The sequence below is a fragment of the Protopterus annectens genome, chromosome 11.part0, assembly GCF_019279795.1.
Source record: "Protopterus annectens isolate FY-2018-M chromosome 11.part0, PAN1.0, whole genome shotgun sequence".
Lineage (NCBI taxonomy): Eukaryota > Metazoa > Chordata > Ceratodontiformes > Protopteridae > Protopterus > Protopterus annectens.
Window position 1 is genome coordinate 1372511594 of NC_056745.1, and position 20843 is coordinate 1372532436.

Below are 20843 nucleotides of genomic sequence, written 5' to 3' on the forward strand. Positions count from 1 at the left end.
CAGCTGTCCCATATACCAAACTCTGCCTCTATCATCATCTACATATAACCCTTGGTAAATGCTTCATCACATCTTTTTCATACTTTAAAATGACGTCTACTTCCCACCCCTCATTCCAAATACTTCCCACCCCTCATTCCAAATACTCTTCTCGTCTTTAATGTTCACAAAATCAGAAACTGAATAACACACAAATGAAAAAGTTTTAACATTTTTTTTAAACTCAATTTTATCAGTACAAAATTGAGCAAACACATTTTAGAGTCCCTTGCCTGGAAAATGCAAACTCTTTCCATGGGTAACAGTCCTTTATTTCACAAATAAACAAAGTCTTCAGACACTAATTCAGTTCACCTTGTATATCATATATTAGTTAAATGGGGTAGCTCCACATTACAAAATGCTTTCAAGTCCAGTGCCTATGACTTTCCTTCATATTCCAAAGGCATATTAATTTTCTAAAGAAACCTTTGGTCTTAAAGGTCATTTCCTTCTATTGCTATGTTTTTTAAGAAAATACCTTTGCATAGTACTACAGCCTCTACATCTAGTTCCTTTTTTAAGCTTCTCCATAAGCAGTTTTGGAGTGACCCATATAATTTCCTTGTTGTATCAACCATGATTGTACCGTTGTAAATGAATTAAATCATTAGCTTCAGCATGTGTTTCATTTTCTATTTTATGTAAGCTACTGTTAATATTTTCACCCATCTCTTTTATGTGTTTTACTATTCTATTTTACCATCCTAGAAGTTGGGTGGGTTTTGGGATTTATTCCTGCAACCAATTTCCATTTGCAAACACTTTAGAGTAAACAGTGTGACATCTCTTGCAGCCTTTTTGTTCAACTCAACATTTATTAGAATTATTTGATGTTTTGCTACCATAAAAATATGGCTTGCTGTCTTGACTGATTTATGTCTTATTAGTAGTTTACTTAACTGCATTTTTCTACTTCTGCTATAAACTGTACCAGCTGAGACATTTCTGTGGTTGTACCACTATATTTCCCATGTAAGGTGAGAACCCATCTGTGGCAGGGGCATTGCCTATGCAGCCACCAAGGGTGTTCTGTTGACATACTGCTGTGCTCCCTGTGCATGTCCCATTAGTACCCAAGAAGTGGTAGTACATTGCATACTGTAAGGGCAGTCACTGATATCCCTGCAAGCAGTGTAACCTCAAGTTCAAAGCTCCAGAGAGCACCCCTGCATTACCAGGCTACAATTCATACCACACCTTTCGGCCACCTAACCCAGAACAAAGCACGAAAGGCGGAGGCGTGTCCATATTCATTAAGGATATCCACACTTCCAGGCTAGTTGCACAGCATAATGCATCCAAGATTATCCAAGTGCAACTAACTCTGGGCAAGACCGCAATCCAAACTGTAGCTTGCTACAGACCCCCCACCATGCCCCAGGATTCCCACTCCTCATTTCTTGATACACTGGAAAGTATTAGGGTACAACCCAACACCCTAATAATAGGCGATTTCAACTACCCCACCATTAACTGGGAAAACTACTCATGTACCAACTCTTTTGCTCAACGTTTTCTAGAATTCATCAATTCCAATGCCTTGGATCAACTTATTCACACCCCCACAAGGGGCAGCAATATCCTAGACCTGGTCATTACCAACATGGGAAACCGGTATTCCACACCAGAAGTCAATTCCTCGTCGGTCAGATCCGACCACAAGCTAATCAGCCTAGACAACCACATCCCACCCCCACCCCCAATTAGGGAAACCATCATAAAAAACTTTTCCAAAGCCAACTTCACACTTCTTAAGACAGAAGTGGCAAACTTCATGACACCCATGCAGACGGACAATAGAGGTATGACTGCTGAATCCTACACAAATGCACTTTATAAGCACTTACACGACTGCATGGATCATGCTATCCCTAATAGAACCAAGATGTTATCTTCCAAAAAATGGAAGCCAATCTGGTGGTCCTCTGCCATAAACAAACTCTACAACAGAAGAAAGAAACTATTGCAAAAAAAGAGTAAAATCCCATGACTGGAAGAACTCCCTGGTCAACCTCAGTAAGAAGCTGAGATCCCTCATAAAATCCTCCAAAGCTAGTTATGAAAACAAAATTGCCACTGACTCTAAAGACAACCACAAAGCATTCTATAGCTATGTCAAGAATCTCAATGGGAACACTCAGATCTGCTCTGAATAACAGCACAATGGCACTAAATATACAGAACCAACTGATATTGCCAACATCCTGGCAGGTAGGTTCAGTGCTAACTTTTACCCCCCTCTCACCCCCTAGAGGGCCCATCTCTATACCGGAAGAATGCAAAGTTCCTATAATCACAGCTGCACAGGTAAAAAAACACACTCTCCAAAGCCAAGAACACAGCATCCATGGGACCTGACAGTATCCCAGGCTGCATTCTACACGAACTACAGAATGAACTGGCACCCTACCCAAGTACCATGTTCAATCATAGCTGCACCTCAGGCTTTGTACCCTCACCTCAGGCTTTGTACTCACTGAATGGTGCACCACGACGGTTATCCCACTCCACAAAGGGGGAGCCACGACGTATCCCAGGAACTACCGCCCCATTAGCCTGACGAGCCTGGTCTGCAAGGCCATGGAACGTATCATCGTGGAACTCATAAACAAAGACATTGGTAATCTCCAAACTCTGGACCCTACCCAGTTTGGATTTGTAAAAGGCAGATCATGTCTCCTAATCCTGATTGACTTCTTTGAAGCAGTCACCAAAGCCATAGATGAGAGTAAAATGGTTCACACAGCTTATCTAGATCTCGCCAAGGCTTTCGACACCATCCCACACTCTGGAATTATAGATAAGCTCACTAAACTAGGTATAAATCCCTATGTCACAAGATTGGTTGCCAACTGGCTCACGGACAGAACCCACACTGTGAAAGTAACGGATTCCAAATCTGACTTCAGACCAGTGACAAGTGGAGTACCACAGGGTTCAGCCCTGGGTCCTCTCCTGTTTGGTATCTACTTCTCTGAAGTGCAGGCTAACACGGAAGGTCTTTGGCTAACAAAGTTTGCAGATGACTGCAAACTAGGAGCCATAATCGAAACTCCTAACGATGTGGACAAACTACAAAAGGGCCTCACTGAGACAGACACCTGGTGTCAAAGCCATGGCCTGAAGCTCAATGCCAAAAAATGTATTGTCATCCCCTTTGGTAAAAACTCTGTACCCATGAACTACCACATAGCTGGTAGTCTACTTAATGCCGAAAATGTGATAAGAGACCTTGAGACACAAGTGGACAGTAGTTTCTCCTTTGATAATCACATCGCCACAGTGGTCAGGAAATCTTTCTACATGGCTCATCTCATCACAAAAGGATTCTCATCCAGAAAAAAAAAAGAGGTCATTGTTCCCCTCTACTCATCACTCATTAGACCCATTATAGAGTGCAACGCCCCTTTTGGTATGTACCTCACAAGACATCTACAACAACTAGAAAGACCACAGAAATACCTCACAAAGAGGATTACTGGCCTCAAACAGATGTCCTACGCAGACCGTCTCAAAAAACTACAGATTTACTCCATCGCATATCGCCTACTCAGGGGCGATCTCTGCCTAACATACAAAGCTATGTCAAACCCAGAGCTGTTGGACATGCTCCACTTAAAGAAATCCCAATCCCTCCGAGCTACACTCTAGGGACCTAAACCTTGTCACCACAATAAACAGAACATGCTGGAGGGATAGATTCCTGTCCCAGAGACTTCCCATACTCTGGAACAGACTACCTATTTATGTCAAACAGAGCTCGTCATTAGTACTCTTCAAGAAAAATCTTGATGATTGGATGGGAAATGGGAAATTCACCCCAGGGATCACTTCTGTGGCTCTACTCGACAGGGGCACAGGAAAATAATTTTCTTGGGTGGCGAAAGCCAGGGTACATTTGTTAGCTAGGCTTATATAGGCCCTAGGGCCAATAGCCTAGTACCTACCTATGAACCTAAGAACCCCTCTTTCCTCTTGGTTGCAGATGCGCCGCATGTGTCCTGCAGTCTCCACTAGTTATGTAGATTGGATTTGTTCCTCTTGAGTGAACACCCTAATTCTTTTCTCTGAGTGAGGCTAGCAGGCTTATGCCTTGTTATTCCTTCCCCCCCCCAATTTGGGCTCGCCATTTCCTAGCATTCTATTTAAAACCTGGATTGCCTCATTTATAGTCAGGGCTTCGTCCCTCTGCACCACAGAGGTGGTCGTTACTCGGCTACATCTTGTTGTAGTTTGCATGCATCTTTGGCAACCATTTAAATAGACTCTGGCTAACTGTCATGCTTGCCCTGATGTTAACTTCCCTCAAAGTAAATTATCATTGTTCTGCCAAAATTGGAGGCAAGTATTTTCCCCTGACAGTAGTTTGCATGTTTTTCTGATAACAATTAGATATGGTGCATTAAATAAAAATCTTGGTAGTGTAATATGACTAATTTATTTAGTCTCCTTGCTCTTGACTGACCTGTGTTGCATAATATTAGGTTCATCCTTCTGTAACATGTACTCATGCTAGCAGATTGTGCAGTACTCTCCCTTTGCACCCTTGATGTTAAGGAGCATTGAAACTTTTTTTTTAATTCTAGAATATCACAACATTGTAGTACAGTTCTGCTCACTAATTTTGAATCCTCAATTTTGCTGTTCTAGCATCAAACAAATTTTACGTCCATCAAACAAATTTTACGTCCTGCATTCTCTACTATTTTGTAATGTTTCCTGATTTCAAAAAGTGGTATTCTTTTTGTACTTCTCTGGCCTTCATTCTATGGTTAAGTAATTTATTTATTTTTTTAATTTTATTTTATTTATTTATTTATTCATTTTTTGTTGACTGGAGAGGGGGGGTAGTTGAAACGGGATTTTCTGATCATGTAGCAGTATGGCTAGAGATAAAGGAAAACAAGGAATATATAAAAATAGGCAAATGAATAATAAGAATAAATGAGAAAGAAAGGAATGAAAAAGAAGAGATTAGTAATGTTATGGAAACATCATATTACTATAAGAGCATTTTATTAAAATTAGTCTGAATGGTGGCTAATATTTAAGGAAAAATATACACATTTTTATAGTGGCGATATGATGTGAGAAATGTAGAGAAAGAGACCTGGAATATATAACTATGCATTGGATGATTTAGAACATAATGATAGAAAGCACTTTGACAAAGAAAATTCTTCTTTCGGCTTTTCCCGGTTAGGGGTTGCCACAGTGGATCACCTGTCCGCTCATTATTGGCAGTGGAGTTTTACAGTGTTGAGTTGCCAGCCCGGCACCCAATCTTCCAAGGAAGGCACACACTCACACCTAAGGCCAGTTTAGAGTGTCCAATCCACCTACAGCATGCCTTTGGTATGTGAGAGGAAACCGGAGCACCCAGAGGAAACCCACGCGACCACAGGGAGGACATGCAGACTCCGCACAGAAGGCACCCCAGCCGAGGATCGAACCAGAGAACCTCTTGCTGTGAGGCGACAACGCTAACCGCTGCACCACTGTGGCCACCCACTTTGACAATGAAAATAATTATATAAAAGAAATCAAAATGCAAGAGTGTTTATATACGCAAATATACTTCTCTTTTCCTTGCAAAAATTATTGAGTTACTTATGCAGATTAGTAAAGGAAAATTGAGTTACTTATGCAGATTAGTAAAGGAAGATGGTAGAATAAAAACGTAAAAAGAGAAATTAAAGAACTTGGGGAAAATATTATGAATAGTGTAGTACAATATGTACAAGAAACGTTTAAAGAAAAAGAAGGTACTTAACTTTTTTTTTAAACTTTCCATGTTTTTTTAACAGAAAAAGAGAATAAAGAGTTGGAAAGGGAGCTTTCTTTACATGAGCTGAAGTATTAGGATGAGTAAATATGGATTTGGCTACAGGCCTAGATGGAATAGGGTATGAAACGTATAAAAAATGTAAGAGTGGCAAGAATATATATTTTTGAAAGATTTTGAATGAATGGTTAAATAAAGTTTTGTGTATAAAGAATTATGTAGTGGAATACTTAAATTCATATGGAAGAAGGAAGATAGAAGGCAATTAAAATGATGGAAACCAGTAGTATTGAATAATAATGATTATAAGATCTGTATGAAAATAATACAAAAAGCATTTGAAACTAAAATGGAGAATATTGTGGAAGATGGCATATATATATATATATATATATATATATATATATATATAGTATAAAGAGGAAGGGTTGTTAAGAATTATTAATGGTAGTTGGAGAAACTTGGGATGATATGAACAGAAAAAAAGAAATGAACATCCTGATAGTTTCTTAATAAGGCACTGACACAACTGAACATGACATCTTAAGAGTAATAATGAATGTACTGTAAGTGAGAAAGTTGGGAAATTATGTATGCCAGCATATAGTAATAATAAAGTAAAAATACTTGTAAATGGCTGGTTAAACCAAGAGGTAAGTATGAAGAGTGGTGTAAGACAGGGATCTCCAATAAGTTGTATAATCTTTGCATTAGTTATGAATGTGATAGTATGTGAAATAAATTACAAAATGAAGGAGACACTGTATATAAAACCTGAAGGGTTACAAATTCCAGTTCTGTTAGCATGTGCAGATATAATAATTGCAAAAAAAAATAGGGTAAAAAGTAATCATTTCTAAATAAATGAGTGTCTAGAGATGATGGGGATGGCTTTAAATAAAGAAAAAGTAAAGATTTAGGTGATGTAGTAAAGATCGAGTTCATATGTTTTACAATGAATGAAATTTCGTGTTTGGTATAAAATTTGGGAATAAAGATGCAAGTAGAATTCAATGGGAAAACAATTGAAGAAATAAAACAAACATCTTCTAGAGAACATGCAAATTGTCCTTCGGAAAAAATGTTTATTTGATAAATTCATTACTGATGGGAAAATTTCATACTTAGCAAGTGTGTTTATGCTGCTAACAGTATTTGTAAAAGCATCATTGTAGATATTTTTTTCAGTTATGGGGTTCTAGATTAAAAGAGTACTTTTATATGTAGATAAAGGAGGTGGTTTAGGTTTAATTAACCCAGTGGTATACACTACTTCATTAAATTTGTACAATGTGTTAAAATGAATAAATTAAAAAGATGAGAGATTAGTAGTAAAACTGTATAAATATGTTGCATTTTGGGGGTATGGTAAAAAGAAAAGGTGTGTATAAATATAAAAATGTTACACAGAGAAAAATATTTTTGTGGAAAATAAAAATTGATGACTGTAATGATAAAACATTACTATGTAAAACCGTGGAAAAATCATAACAGATGAACAAATGAAAGCTATAAACTGTAAAAAGCAAACTGTAACTAGAAAGTAGAATGTCAAGATTTTGTTGTGGAGACTTGTAATAGATAAAATGCCAGCAAAAGGTAATATGCCATATTAAAAGGAAAGTGGTAGAACATGTTTACATTGTCAAGAAGAAGAAGAAACCATGGAACGTGTTTTTGAAATCAAAAAGTAAACAAATACACTGAAAGTTATGTAATGAAGATTTTTTAAGATGTAAAAAGTGGATAATAACATGGTTATGATTAAGTATGGATATAAGAATAGACATAAAAATATGCTAAAAAAATATTTTATGTTATGTGTTATATAGAATGAAAGCATAAATGAAATTATGTTTAATGGTAAATGGGTTTTGACAAGAATACTGAGTAAAATCAGATGCTGGTTATAGAAAAAGGAGTGGGGTCTAATGGAGATGAAAATTTAGCATGATTTTAAAGGAAATTTATGCATATGTGTAAACAGGTTTGTATATTTATATGTTTTATAAATGTGTAATTATTTTGTAAACGGGTTATTAATGCAGAATATCCATTTTTGTTGTGAGGGGGAATGTTTTTGCTGCTGCACTTCTGTTCCTAGCATGGGGGCAGCTAGGAGATGCTGTGAAGTAATGGAGGGAGAAGTGAGTTGTTCTGTTGGTAATAGCAGTGTTGTTCTGTCAGTCGGACAGAACTATTTAAAAATAAGTGGATAGTAGAAGTAGCATCTAGCTGATTCTGAACCTCAGGAGATTGAAGAAGTTGTAAATGAAATTGCTTTTGGAGGTGATCCTGGAAGAAGAGTCTGAGATTTTATAGTCAAATATGATGGCAATGGTTTTCAGAATGGACAAAGAGTTGGGTGGAAAGCAAACGAGTCATAGCTGGATCGACATAAGGTTACAGGTGGGATGGAAAATTGTATGCTGTTGCAGTTGGAAGAACAAAAGCTACTGTAAACTTTCCTTTTTCTTGTCTGAACAACAACTTTTTTTAAATAAAGAAGAATTAATAGATATTTTAGTGTTACCTATGGACTTTGAAACAAAAAACAATAGATCCTTGATTTATTTTGGGGAAAGGCATGATGTTTTAAACATGTTTTTTTGAGTCTGTGGGTGCGGTACTCCTTTAAGAATGTACAAGTAGCAGCCGAAGACAGAGGTAAACCGGTGCAGAATGTACCAAAACCTTTTTTTGACATGGATACAATTAATGGGATGAAGGCTAGGGTTGAAATGCAGGGCACTATTAGCCCAACATTTTATTAAGCCAGGGTGCTTTCTACAAACTTAGGTCTTTGTTGCAGCTGCAAGTGTTTCTATACACATTTAAATGAGACAAAAATGGTGATCTAGGCTTACAATGGCTCGCAAGGGCAGTTAGCCTAGTACTAACCTATGAACCTATGATCTTATTTATTTATTGCATTTGTTTACCGGGATAAGTCCACTGGGCCTAAAAGAGCCCATTTTCAGTGGAGGCCTGGGGAGAAAATCTCCAAAGAGATACAGAAAAAATATAAACATTAATTAGTACAGAAGCAGAAACAAGTGTTACAGATAGTAAATATAGTAACATATACAGAATATATACATAAAAGCAGAAATCTAGTTTGTTTGATTACAGCAATATATACAGAAAATATACATTAAAGCAGAATTCAATGAATTCAATCAGATTGGTATAAACAGAGATCGGTATTATTGTACCAGAATGTAGATTTTAAGATTACTATAAAAAAACAGTGTTATGTATAATGTGCATCATCTACCAAGTAAAGACAATAGATCTACATCCACAATGGGGAGGAGGGTTCATTGTAAATGACTTGGCAAAACAAATTTTTAAGGATGGAGCTGAAAAACAAAATCTTCCCAATAGTTCTCAATGTTTAGCATTCGAGAACCATTTCATTACTTATTTTTGGAGTAGTGTCCAACGTCTGTCAGGAAGCCAAGGACCAAGTGCTATAAGGAATTAAGAATTCACTGTGGTATCTTGGCAATATTACAGTGAAGAGTCATGATGAAGACAAAGTAACCTCTGCAGAGTAATTCACAAAGGAATTACACAGACGAGTGAGAGCTTCTCCACGGATGACATTTCTTTTGTTAATCGTGGTGGCCTTGAAACTGCCCGCCCCTCTTGTAAATTTGTATTTGGACACTCCTTCTGGGCCTATCTCATTTGCTCAGTCAACTGAGTGCAGTGAGATCATATTTTGATTTCAGGCACTCCTATTGTGTACAAAGACAGCATTTGAGCAGGACAATCCCTGTAGCCTCTTAATCCTGCTGTGTTCCCTCCCTCATATATAAATTTTATATATATATATATATATATATATATATATATATATATATATATATATATATATATACACATACATACATATATATATTCAGCTGCTCTTACTGTAACTGTCTTAGTTGCTGATATATATATTCAGCTGCTCTTACTGTAACTTTATTAGTTGCTGTTCTGCGGGCTGTTATCTGTTCAGTTGTTCTTACTCTGCACTTATTACTGCTTGTTAGTAGCCTTCTAATTTAATGCCTTCAGCACTTGTTTTTTAGTCATTTGTTAATTTAATTGCATTTAAACTGTATTTGCCGTAATATTGATATACATGTGCTAGCCTGCACTGCATTTGAATTGTATTTACTGCTGTTTTAGCTGCTTTTTTTGTAAATTAAAAAAAAAATTCCTAGCTTGTTTCCTGCCTTTCCTGTAACTTATCTAGTCCAGATACAGACTTGCTGTATCCAGGACTGTTTGTAAGCTCCTGAGCCCCCCAAGCCTTTCTGTGTTGGAGGGAAGCCTTCTAGCTTATCAGTGGGAGTGGTAAGCACTAGGGAGCCTATCTACCACAGGAGAAGAGGTTTCTGGCCCATAAATTATAGTTTATTGGCCGTTTGGGAAGCTCTTCCATCTCTTTCAACCTTCTGATTCAAAAGCCTGTGTTTGTGCTCGTTTTCTGCCTTTCCCATTACTAGTCTAGTCCAGGTACAGATTTGCTGTATCCAGGACTGTTTGTAAGCTTCTGAGCCCCCCAAGCGTTTGTGTTGGAGGGCAGCCTTCTAGCTTATCAGTGGGAGTGGTAAGTACTACGTAGCCTGTCTACCACAAGAGGAGAGGTTCTTGGCCCAGGAATTGTAGTTTATTCACCATTCGGGAAGTTGTCCATCTCGTTCAACTTTCTGGTTTAAAAGACTACATCTGCGCTTGTTTCCCATCTTTCCTGTAACTAACCTACTGGAAAGCACTAGAAAGCCTTAAACTGATATAAGCCTTCTAGCTTAAAAGAGAGACTTTGGAGTGATTGAGTATCAGTTCTCTGTATTTTCTTGCTGTACTTAACTGTTTTCCACCTAAACGCTGATTTTCCAGCACTTATTGTGATTTAAAAGCTTGTTTTTTCACATATTGTACTTATTTGACTGCCTGCACTTTTAAAAAGTTGTTTTTTGTTTAAATAAACTGTTGTAGGCTACACACTAAAGTGTGATAGCCTTTTCTGATCGCTTGTAGTCATTTAAAGCAGTTTTAAGTGTACTTTTTACTGTTTTTGCCTTATCTTTTCAAAAAAATAAATAAATTTTGTTTCCCGCCTTTCTAAGCTAATATAGTCCAGTTTTCAGGCTAGTGCTGAATTCAGGGCTGTGTTACAAGTTTCTGAGTTGCCCATACCTTACTTGGACAGAGGGAAGTTTCTATGTTCACCTGTGAGAGAGGGATACGTTGAGCAGTCATCTGTCCCTGGAGGAGTAGTTCCAGCCCAGAAGTTAGTAGTTTAAAAAACGTGTTCCATGGTTTTGTGCGCCGGGCAGCACCAGCTAGCTAGGGTTAAATTATTCCTGGCTCCACTAAGTCTCCTCTTCAGTTTTTCACTTGAAACTAGTCTAACTCTCAACCTAAGCACTCAAAAAGCATCCTACAGTCCAGCACTTGCTCAGACCTAATAGCAAGCACTAATATACCCAGACACTTGACTGCCCAGCAGGGCAAGGCCCTTAATCCACCCCTCACCAACCAAGCAGCTCACCTACTATTTAGGCATGACCAAAGGGCAACTTCAGGTGTACTCTCCAGTCCAGCTGGTGAATCTGGGTATCCTGAGGCAATGTTACAACTGCCTCATGTACACAGACAGCCCTCTCCTCCTACCAAAAAACACTAACATATGTGAGAGATGCAATTATACAGCCAAACTGGTGACTAAGTTATCTCCACCTAAGACTGGAACAGACAGTCATGAAGAAAAGGTTAACACTTGCACCACACCTCCAGCCTCACACAGACCTACTAAACCAGCACTGGCAAAAAATACACATAAATACACAAAATCATACTCAGAGGCTCTAAATAAAAACCTGCAAAAGCATCAGAGAGCTCCAAAGCAGACACCCACAAAGCCTGCACCTCCCGTTACAAACCAGACAACACATAAAACACAAAATCAATGTGCCGCACAATCACAGCCCTTAAGGCAAAATAACATACCTAACACAATAGTAATTGGTGACTCAATAGTCAGGCACACTGACACCCCACTCACTAGACTGGACTAGGAGAAGGTTACTGTTAGCTGCCTGTAAGGAGCCAGAATCCACCACATAACACAAGCACTCAGGTCATTCTCGAACAAGTACAAATATGACTCTGTCATTGTTCATGTTGGTGTGAATGACCTGAGCCGTACCTCCCTGGACTACATGAAAAGAGACATGGAAGAGCTCTCTGATCATGTAGCCAAGGTGGGTATGACCCTGACCCTGAGTAGCATCCTGCCCTCACTAAGAATGATACATCAGTATATCAATTTCAACAACTGGCTAAGCTTCTGGTGTCATTCAAAAGGGATCCAGTGTCTGTCAGGCTGGGATGACATACTCAACAAGCCGCGTTGCTTCGCAAGAGACGGCTTGCACCTGTCACCCCTTGGCTTTCGAATACTGGCCAAGGCTTTTGCTGCCCCCATAGTGCCTTTTTTAGGCAAGGCTCAAAATTCAAACCCACCTCCGTAAATGGCACAAGTAAAAAAATGAGGGTTATGCTACTCAATGCCAGGAGTTTACATCTCAAAATGCATGCACTCGAAGCATTCCTAAGTATGGAGAACGTTGACATCTGTGCAGTAACTGAAACCTGGTTCAAGGCTCCAGAGAGCACTCCAGCACTACTGGGCTACAACTCATACCACACATTTCGGCCACAGAACACGGACCGAAACACAAAAGGAGGGGGTGTATCCATATTCATCAAGGATACCCACACCTCCAGGTTAGTGGTGCAGTATGATACCTCTGAGATCATCCATCACCCATATGCAACTAACATTGGGCAAATCTGCAATGCAAATTGTGGCCTGCTACAAATCACCCTCCATGACCCCGGACCACCACTCCACCTTTCTGGAGACACTGGAAAACATGAAGGTCCTACCGAACACCCTGATTTTGGGAGATTTCAATTACCCTACATTAACTGGGAAAACTACTTGAGTACAAACTCCCAGGCTCAGCACTTCCTGGAATTTATCAACTCAAATGCCCTACATCAGCTGGTAAACTCCCCTACCAGAGGCCACAACATATTGGACCTGGTCATCACCAACATGGGCGACAGGTGCTCCTGACTGGAGGTCAACCCGTCACTGGTTAGATCGGACCATAAACTAATCACCCTGGATATCCACACCCCACCACCACCCCCAACCAAGGAAATCACAGTGAAAAACTTTTCTAAAGCAAACTTCACCTTACTTAAGGCAGAGGTGGTAAGTTTCACAGCCCCCAGGATAAAGGATAACACTGCCCAAGATGCAGAATCCTTTACAATTGCACTCTATGAGCACCTACAAGGATGCATGGATCGTGCCATCCCTAGCAAAACCAAGATTCACTCCCCTAAGAGAAGGAAACCAGTCTGGTGGACCACTGCCATAAACAGGTTATACAACAAAAGGAGGAAACTAATTCAGAAAAAAAGCAAATCCGAAGAAGGAAAGACATCCCTGATCAGTATCAGTAAGAAACTAAGGTCCTTCATAAAATCATCCAAGGCTAACTTCGAAAGAAAAATAGCCAAGGATTCGAAAGACAACCACAAAGCCTTCTTTAGCTATGTCAAGAATCTAAGTGGCAACTCACAGATATGCTCTGAGATAATATACTGAACCTACTGACATTGCCAACATACTGGCAGATTAACTTCACTTCCCTCTCACCTTCAAAACTGCCCACAACAATACCGGAAAAGTGTAGTGTCCCAGAAATCACAGAAGCACAGGTGAAAATAACCCTTTCAAAAGCCAAAAACACAGCATCAATGGGGCCAGATGGTGTCCCAGGCTGCGTCTTGCACGAACTACAGAACGAACTAACCCCCCACCTAAACACGTTGTTCATCCTCAGCCTCTCCACAGGCTACGTGCCCACAGAATGGCGCACAGCAATGGTTATTCTATTCCACAAAGGAGGGGCCACAACTGACCCTGGTAACTATCGCCCCATAAGACTGACTAGCCTGGTCTGCAAGTCTATGGAGTGCATCATCATGAACTCATTAACAAAGACATTGGGAACCTCCAAACACTTGACCCGACCCAGTTTGGCTTTGTTAAGGGCAGATCATGCCTACTAAACCTGGTTGACTTCTTCGCGACAGTTACCAAGGCCATAGACGAGGGAAAGGTGGTTCACACAGCCTACTTTGATCTCGCCAAGGCGTTTGACACCATTCCTCACTCGGGTATTATAGAAAAACTCACCAGCCTGAACATAAACCCCTACATTACAAGATGGGTTGCCAACTGGCTTACAGACAGAACTCACACAGTAAGAATAGCGGGTTCCAGGTCTGACTCTAAACCAGTCACAAGTGGTGTCCCGCAAGGCTCGGTTCTGGGACCCCTACTGTTCGGCATATATTTCTCAGAAGTACAGGCAAACACAGGAGGACTATGGCTAACCAAGTTCGCAGATGACTGCAAACTGGGAGCAATAACTGACTCTCCGGCTGACAAGGACATCCTCCAAAAAGGCCTTACTGAGACAGACACCTGGTGTCAAAGTCATGGCCACAAGCTAAATGCCAAAAAATGCATAGTCATCCCGTTTGGGAAAAACAAAACACCCATGAATTACCACATAGGTGGCAGCCCCCTTAATACAGAAGAGGTAATAAGAGATCTGGGGACCCAGGTAGATAGTAATCTCTACTTTGACAACCAGATTGCCAAAGTAGTTAGGAAATCCTTCTATGTGGCCCATCTAATTACTAAGGGGTTTGCATCTAGAAATAAAGAGGTTATAGTGCCCCTCTACTCGTCACCCCATCAGACCCATCATAGAGTACAATGCCCCATTTGGGATGTACCTCACAAGACCACAAAAGTACCTCACCAAGAGGATTACTGGCCTCAGACATATGTCCTATGCAGCCCGACTGAAAAAACTCCGGCTGTAATCAGTGGCACATTGCTTACTCAGAGGTGATCTCTGCCTGACTTACAAAGCCATGTCCAACTTAGAATTGATGGACATGCTCCACCTAAAGAAATCCAAGTCACTGCGAGCCACATGCTCTAGTAAGTTAAACCTCGCCACAACAATAAATAGAACATGCTGGAGGGATAGATTCCTGTCACAGAGACTCCCCATGCTTTTGAACAAAATTCCTAACTACATTAGGCAGAGCCCCTCACTTACACTCTGCAAGAGAAGCCTTGACGAGTGGATGGGTAACAGAAAACACACCCCTGGGATCACTTCATTGGCTCTGCTTGACAGAGGCTCAGTTAATTAATCAATGGGGTGGCGAAAGTCGACACACTCTGGCTAGGCTTATAAATGCCCTCGGGCAAATAGCCTAGTACCTACCTATGAACCTATGAAGGCAGCATTAAATCCTAAGAATACACCACGATATCTTAAGCTTGTACCCCTTGAAGTAACTGTTGCAAAACAGGACATTTCAGAATTGGGTAGAGAGCTGCATGCAAACAAATAAATAAATAAATAATCATGTCAGAGGGAGTGTTTACACACTTCAACCTTACTTTATGCATACTTCTGACATGCAGTGATTTATTTTGTGGAATTGGTGCTGTTTAACTCCTCACATTCCTGGATTGTGAATGTTTTTCCACAAAACTGAGCTCTAGATTGTTGAATACTGTTTCATAAGGGGCTTTGTAGAACACTACAAAGTTTCATGTGATAGCCAAGTCTATAAGCAATTTAAGGAGCACTGCGGTGGTGGTGCTGCGGTAGCATTGTCGCCTCACAGTTAGACGATGCCCGTTCGATTTTCAGTTAGAGCGTCTTCTGTGTGGCGACATGCGTGAATGGGCGTTCCTTCGTTGAAGGTTGTGCGTTAGGCCCGGCAAGCCAGCACGTAAAAATCTATTGCCAATCATTAGCGGACCGGAGTTCCGCTGTGGCGACCCCTAACTGGGAAATGCCAAAAGACACACACACACACACACACACACACACACACACACACACTAAAATCTGCACAAAATGTCCAACATTTGTGCCACCACAAGTGCTATTTGCTGTCATGGGAGTAGCCTGAAACACATTCAACTCAACCAGATCCCTTCAGGGGCAATGTATTCCCAGTCACAATGAAACTACTTTTCAAATGGAAGATGATGATCACATGCACTCAACCATCTCGATGTCACATTAAACAGCAGCTCTGTTTCAGAATTCTTTCACATTACTATCAATGTTTACAGCAAGGTAAATGGGTAATGGTAAGATATAATGCATTTACCAAGTTAATTTCTGATTAACTACTTTAGAATATTATACATTTATAATTTACAATTTAATTTTATGTACAGTGGATAAACACTCCTAAAAGCTCTATTGGAGTAACGTAAAACATACACTTCCAGACTTCAAATTAGAGCCACAGATACCAAGATAAAAATTGTAACAGCTTGCATTTTAGAATGTTAAATGTGTTATACATTTTGTATTTTATTGGTAACTTCTTCAGATTTGGGACTTCCATGGCAACTAAGTGATACATGTATAGGATTATCCTTGTGAGAGACAGAACACAAGATATTTACAGAATAAAAGAAGAAATGTTCTCATAATGAGGGCCAAATGAATGATAAGTGGACCCACTACACACAATGAAAAAGCACCTTGGTATATACTTACCAAAATATGAATAAAAAGTCAGTGTGCTGATCATTAAAATTACAGCATGTGAACAGAAATCATGGTATATATTTATTTTTTGAGCATGCATACTTCCCTGTTTTACAGTGACAGCTGTCCTTAGTGCCCCACATCCATTGCCAGATCTACTAACTCCATTATTTACCCTCAGACTTGTACCCAGTTACAGCTGGGGCAGATATGGAACCTGAAGGCATCCTGGGGGGTAATACTGTTTAACATATACCATGGAGATTCTTTAAGGCCTACCCTAGTTTCCCCACCCTCACTCTTACGCAGAAGAGCAGACATGCAACTGAAACATGCATATACCATAGAGATTCTTTAAGGCCTACCCTAGTTTCCCCACCCTCACTCTGGTTACACAGAAGAACAGACATGCAACTGAAACATGCATCTGCAGAAGCTCAGCCACATTCCTTCACTTATCCCCCTCTTTTTAAACTATGCTCTCCCTGGCACAATCCCTAGCCTCCACTAGGGATTTAATGGAGAATGCAACCATCCTCCTTTCCCTGGGATGAGCACACCCCCATCCCTCCTTGCAGCTCCGTCAAGTCACCCAAGCTGCTAAATGAACCCAGTATAGCTGGGCTGCAGTCTGGGCTTTTTCCTCTCTATGCAACCAGTGCAGCTAGCCATATCATACTTTAACTCGAAAGATTTAGCAGTCTGTTGGCATATTGTATGTCGATGCAATGTCTTTCGGATTCTCCCATTAGGGGTCACCACAGCAGGTCAGCGGTCTGCAGATTAATTGGCAGTGGAGTTTTTACAGTGTTGGGTCGCCAGCCCAGCACCCAACCTTCACAAAAGCCACATGCACACACACCTACCTGCATGCCTTTAAAACTCACTCAACCACAGGGAGGAAATACAGACTCTGCACAGAAGGCGCTCCAGTTGAAAATGGAGCCAAATAAACTCTTGCTGTGAGGCAAACTGTATGCATACTGTACATTGATACATCTTAAAATAATACTAATAAATAATACTAAGAAGCAAAAATCATTCCAAGATTACCACCCTTTTTTCAGGATGGCCCAGATCTGGTCTGATATGCCATGTGGGAAAAAAAAGAAAAATGTCCTAATATGTTATTATCCTTAACAGTGCAGAAAAGTAGAATACTCTGAAGGAAATCCAATATGATATGAAACAACAGAAAGATGGTTACACTGTTATATTTCTGTACTTGGTTCTCTGGTTTAATTCCCGACTGGGATACCTTATGTGTGAAGTCTGCAAACCCTATGCATCCCCTCAAACCAACCCAGGTCTCCAGTTTCCTTCCACAATATAAGCACAACCCAAAAGGTAAACTAGTGATCATTTAAAAAGTGCACTCTGGCATGCATTTGCCCCAATATAACTGACTTCAGGTCTAGAAGTGGTTCCCTGCCTTGCACTCTGATCCCCTCCCTGACCCCGAATTGGGCATAACTGGTATCAAATGATGCATAAACTAAAAGAAACACGTCTTCTAAGGTGTTCTCACTTCGGTAATAAAGTGAAAGATAAATCCTTTATATTAGACGGTGTGGTTTGACCTAAAATATCGGATTTCAGAGAGAAACACAATATACGGGAATGCAACTAGATACAGCCATTCTGAATTCACAATAGGTCACAAAGCAAGAAGAAGCAAAACAATAAAAATAACTGTGCTACTGCCCTATGCAAAAAGGAATGGTCAAACACACAAGTGCAAAACCTACTATTACAAAAAGAAAGTGCAATCTTCCGAGGCCAGTGCTCTTGTTTATAAAAATTCCTAATGTAAATTAAGTTCCATCCACCAACTTGCCAATTTACTCTCATTTTCCATTGCTTCAGCTATGTGCCACTGACAGCAAAGTGAACGCAGTTTACACCACAGTTGTCAATCTTCATCCTGCTAAAATGAAGCACTACAGATCATAGTGTGTAACAAAACCACGAAGCTTACAGCATGGATAACAAATGTTAATGCTACCTTGCAAAAAAAAAGTTCTGCTTCTGAGGTGGCATGACTCAATATTATTTATCACAGACATTTCTGAAGTATATCAAACCTTACTGCGTGTAACATGGAGTTTGCAAGAGTCAAAATGAGAAAAACTAGTGAGGTACAGAGAGGTGACAGACATCAGTATATATAGCTTACATCAACCTCTTTGGGTTATGGAATCACAGATCTACACTAAAATGATAACAGCCACATCCACTATATAACACCCCAAAATATAAAGTAAAACACTTACCTGACCATCTGCTCCAAAAACACTACATTGCTACAGCAACCCAGAAAAACCAAACCAATGGCTACCGGTGCCCCCATTTTAACCCTCCCTACCACAACTACTAATACCGCAACGTAGTCCCAGCTCACAGGAAGTCTGTATGTATGACTAAGAAACTGCGAACATTAGGCACCGGCAACAAAATGAATGAACGGCCACCTAAAAAAAGAACTCGCCGACTGCTGGGCTACGACATAATTCGGCTAAAAAAAATTAGACAGATGACGGAATTGTAAATTGTAGTTCGTTTATATCAAATCCTCTTAAGAACAGACAAGCGAGTAAGTTAAAACAACTACAAACCCAGAGTACACCACAGAAGTGAGGAGGGGCAGGGGCGTTGCACAGTAACCCTGGCGGACCGTGGCATGTTTTCTTTGGCTCTGGCGCGCATGTTTGTAAATTTGACAGGAGAGAAGTTTAGCCTCAAGTTATTCTTAATTTCTTTATGTCTTTTCACATGTTTAAGGGCCGTAATACACTATTAGTAAGGTGAACAAGCAAGGGTGTAGTTAGCATATTCAGTGTGTTCCAATGAGTACATCTTACAAACGTTATGAATCACAATAACTGCCGTGGTTGGTATTAGAAGAATAAGCCCGTAAATTAGCTGTGCATACATATTAATAGGCAGCAGTTGAAAGTAATGTAGCGTACAAAGGCAATATTTTATGGGTTGAATGCGTTTAGTTGAGTGGTAGGGGAACATAATTAGATAGGAGTACAATTAAAATTGTAAATTTCTTGTTAACCCCCATTATACAGTCTGTCTCGTGGCTAAACAGAAGCCTCAAGACGTGTAGAGTATCACACTCCAGCCCTTGCCTACTGTTACACACGCCCCACAATCATCCATAGCCAAGTAATAACGTCCACGAGGGCTATGTAGTCAATTTACATTTATCGTATATTATTTCTCAACTGTCCAGATTTTTGCCTCATAATTTTCCTCTGTTCCTCAAAAAATTTGGGATTGTCTGGATTTTTGCATCAAATCAATGAGGACTGAATTCACCAAATAATGACAGGCATTTGATTTTCAGACGTCATATCTTTCAGAAAATGTATGGTAACACAAGACCTTTTATTCTAACAATTTTCTAAATTTATAACAGCAATATTTAAATTTTGACCCTATTTTTGGGGCTTTGTGTCCTCTTTGTCTAGATTTTTTGTACTAAAAGTGGTTGAGAGCTATGCGGTATACTGAAAAAACACCACTTGGCAATCCCATCGGATTGTCTATCAGTAGTAAACAAGGCAAGAACATTTTTTTTTTTTACTTATGACTATCGAAGTGAATCTTTGCATCTGATGTTGTAAATCTTTGTTTATTCATTACCATTAGGACCTCGGTTCCTATACAGCCGTTTCCAAACTCGCACCAGCCAAAAACTCTCAGCTAAGACCTACTCATAATGCCCCTCTCCTAGTTACTTCAGATCTCGTTTGCCGTGTCCCTAGTCAGACATGCTAGCCATCTCTCTCTCAAAGCTAAGTAGAAATTTGTTAATTTTAAGATAGTTTCTCTTCAAAATTATTTAATTTTTAGTCAAGTTAGCCCTTTCTCACTGTCGCCTATAGCCTAGGCCTATTTTCTACCCTTTTCCTTGGTAATTTAATTTTTCACCTTTATTGGTACTGTCCCTCTCGCCTGTCTTTGGCAGGCGTTTCCTTTTTACTCGTGGTATTTTTTAAAATAACATCATTGGTATTTTTTCCCTTAATTTTTCTATAGGATAGCCTTGTTGCCTTACTATGTCAGATAAGGCTAAGTTGGGATTTAAACAGTGTGACAAGTGAGGACGTAAGATACCTAACTCAGATACACATGTTCGTTGTGTCTACTGTTTGTGAGTGGATCATATTAAAGCTGACTGTGACATTTGTGCTAGTTTTAGTAATTATACACTAGCAGAAAGTAAATATGAGCTTATCTTAAAAGGATTACTCAAGACACCTTTTTCAGAGGCTCTATCTTGGTCAGAGGTCTCACCCCCTCCAAGGACCAAAAAACATAAG

General features: G+C 39.8%; 1 protein-coding gene across 1 annotated transcript in view; it reads right to left on the reverse strand.

Moving 5' to 3' along the window:
- Positions 1-19136, reverse strand: part of SLC35B4 (solute carrier family 35 member B4) — a 534725-nt gene extending 515589 nt beyond the window's left edge. Inside the window, exon 1 of the mRNA XM_044088668.1 lies at positions 18783-19136. Coding sequence (XP_043944603.1) covers positions 18783-18859 — 77 coding nt within the window. The 5' untranslated portion in view covers positions 18860-19136. The remainder of the gene's footprint in view (positions 1-18782) is intronic.
- Between the last annotated feature and the right edge of the window lie 1707 nt (positions 19137-20843).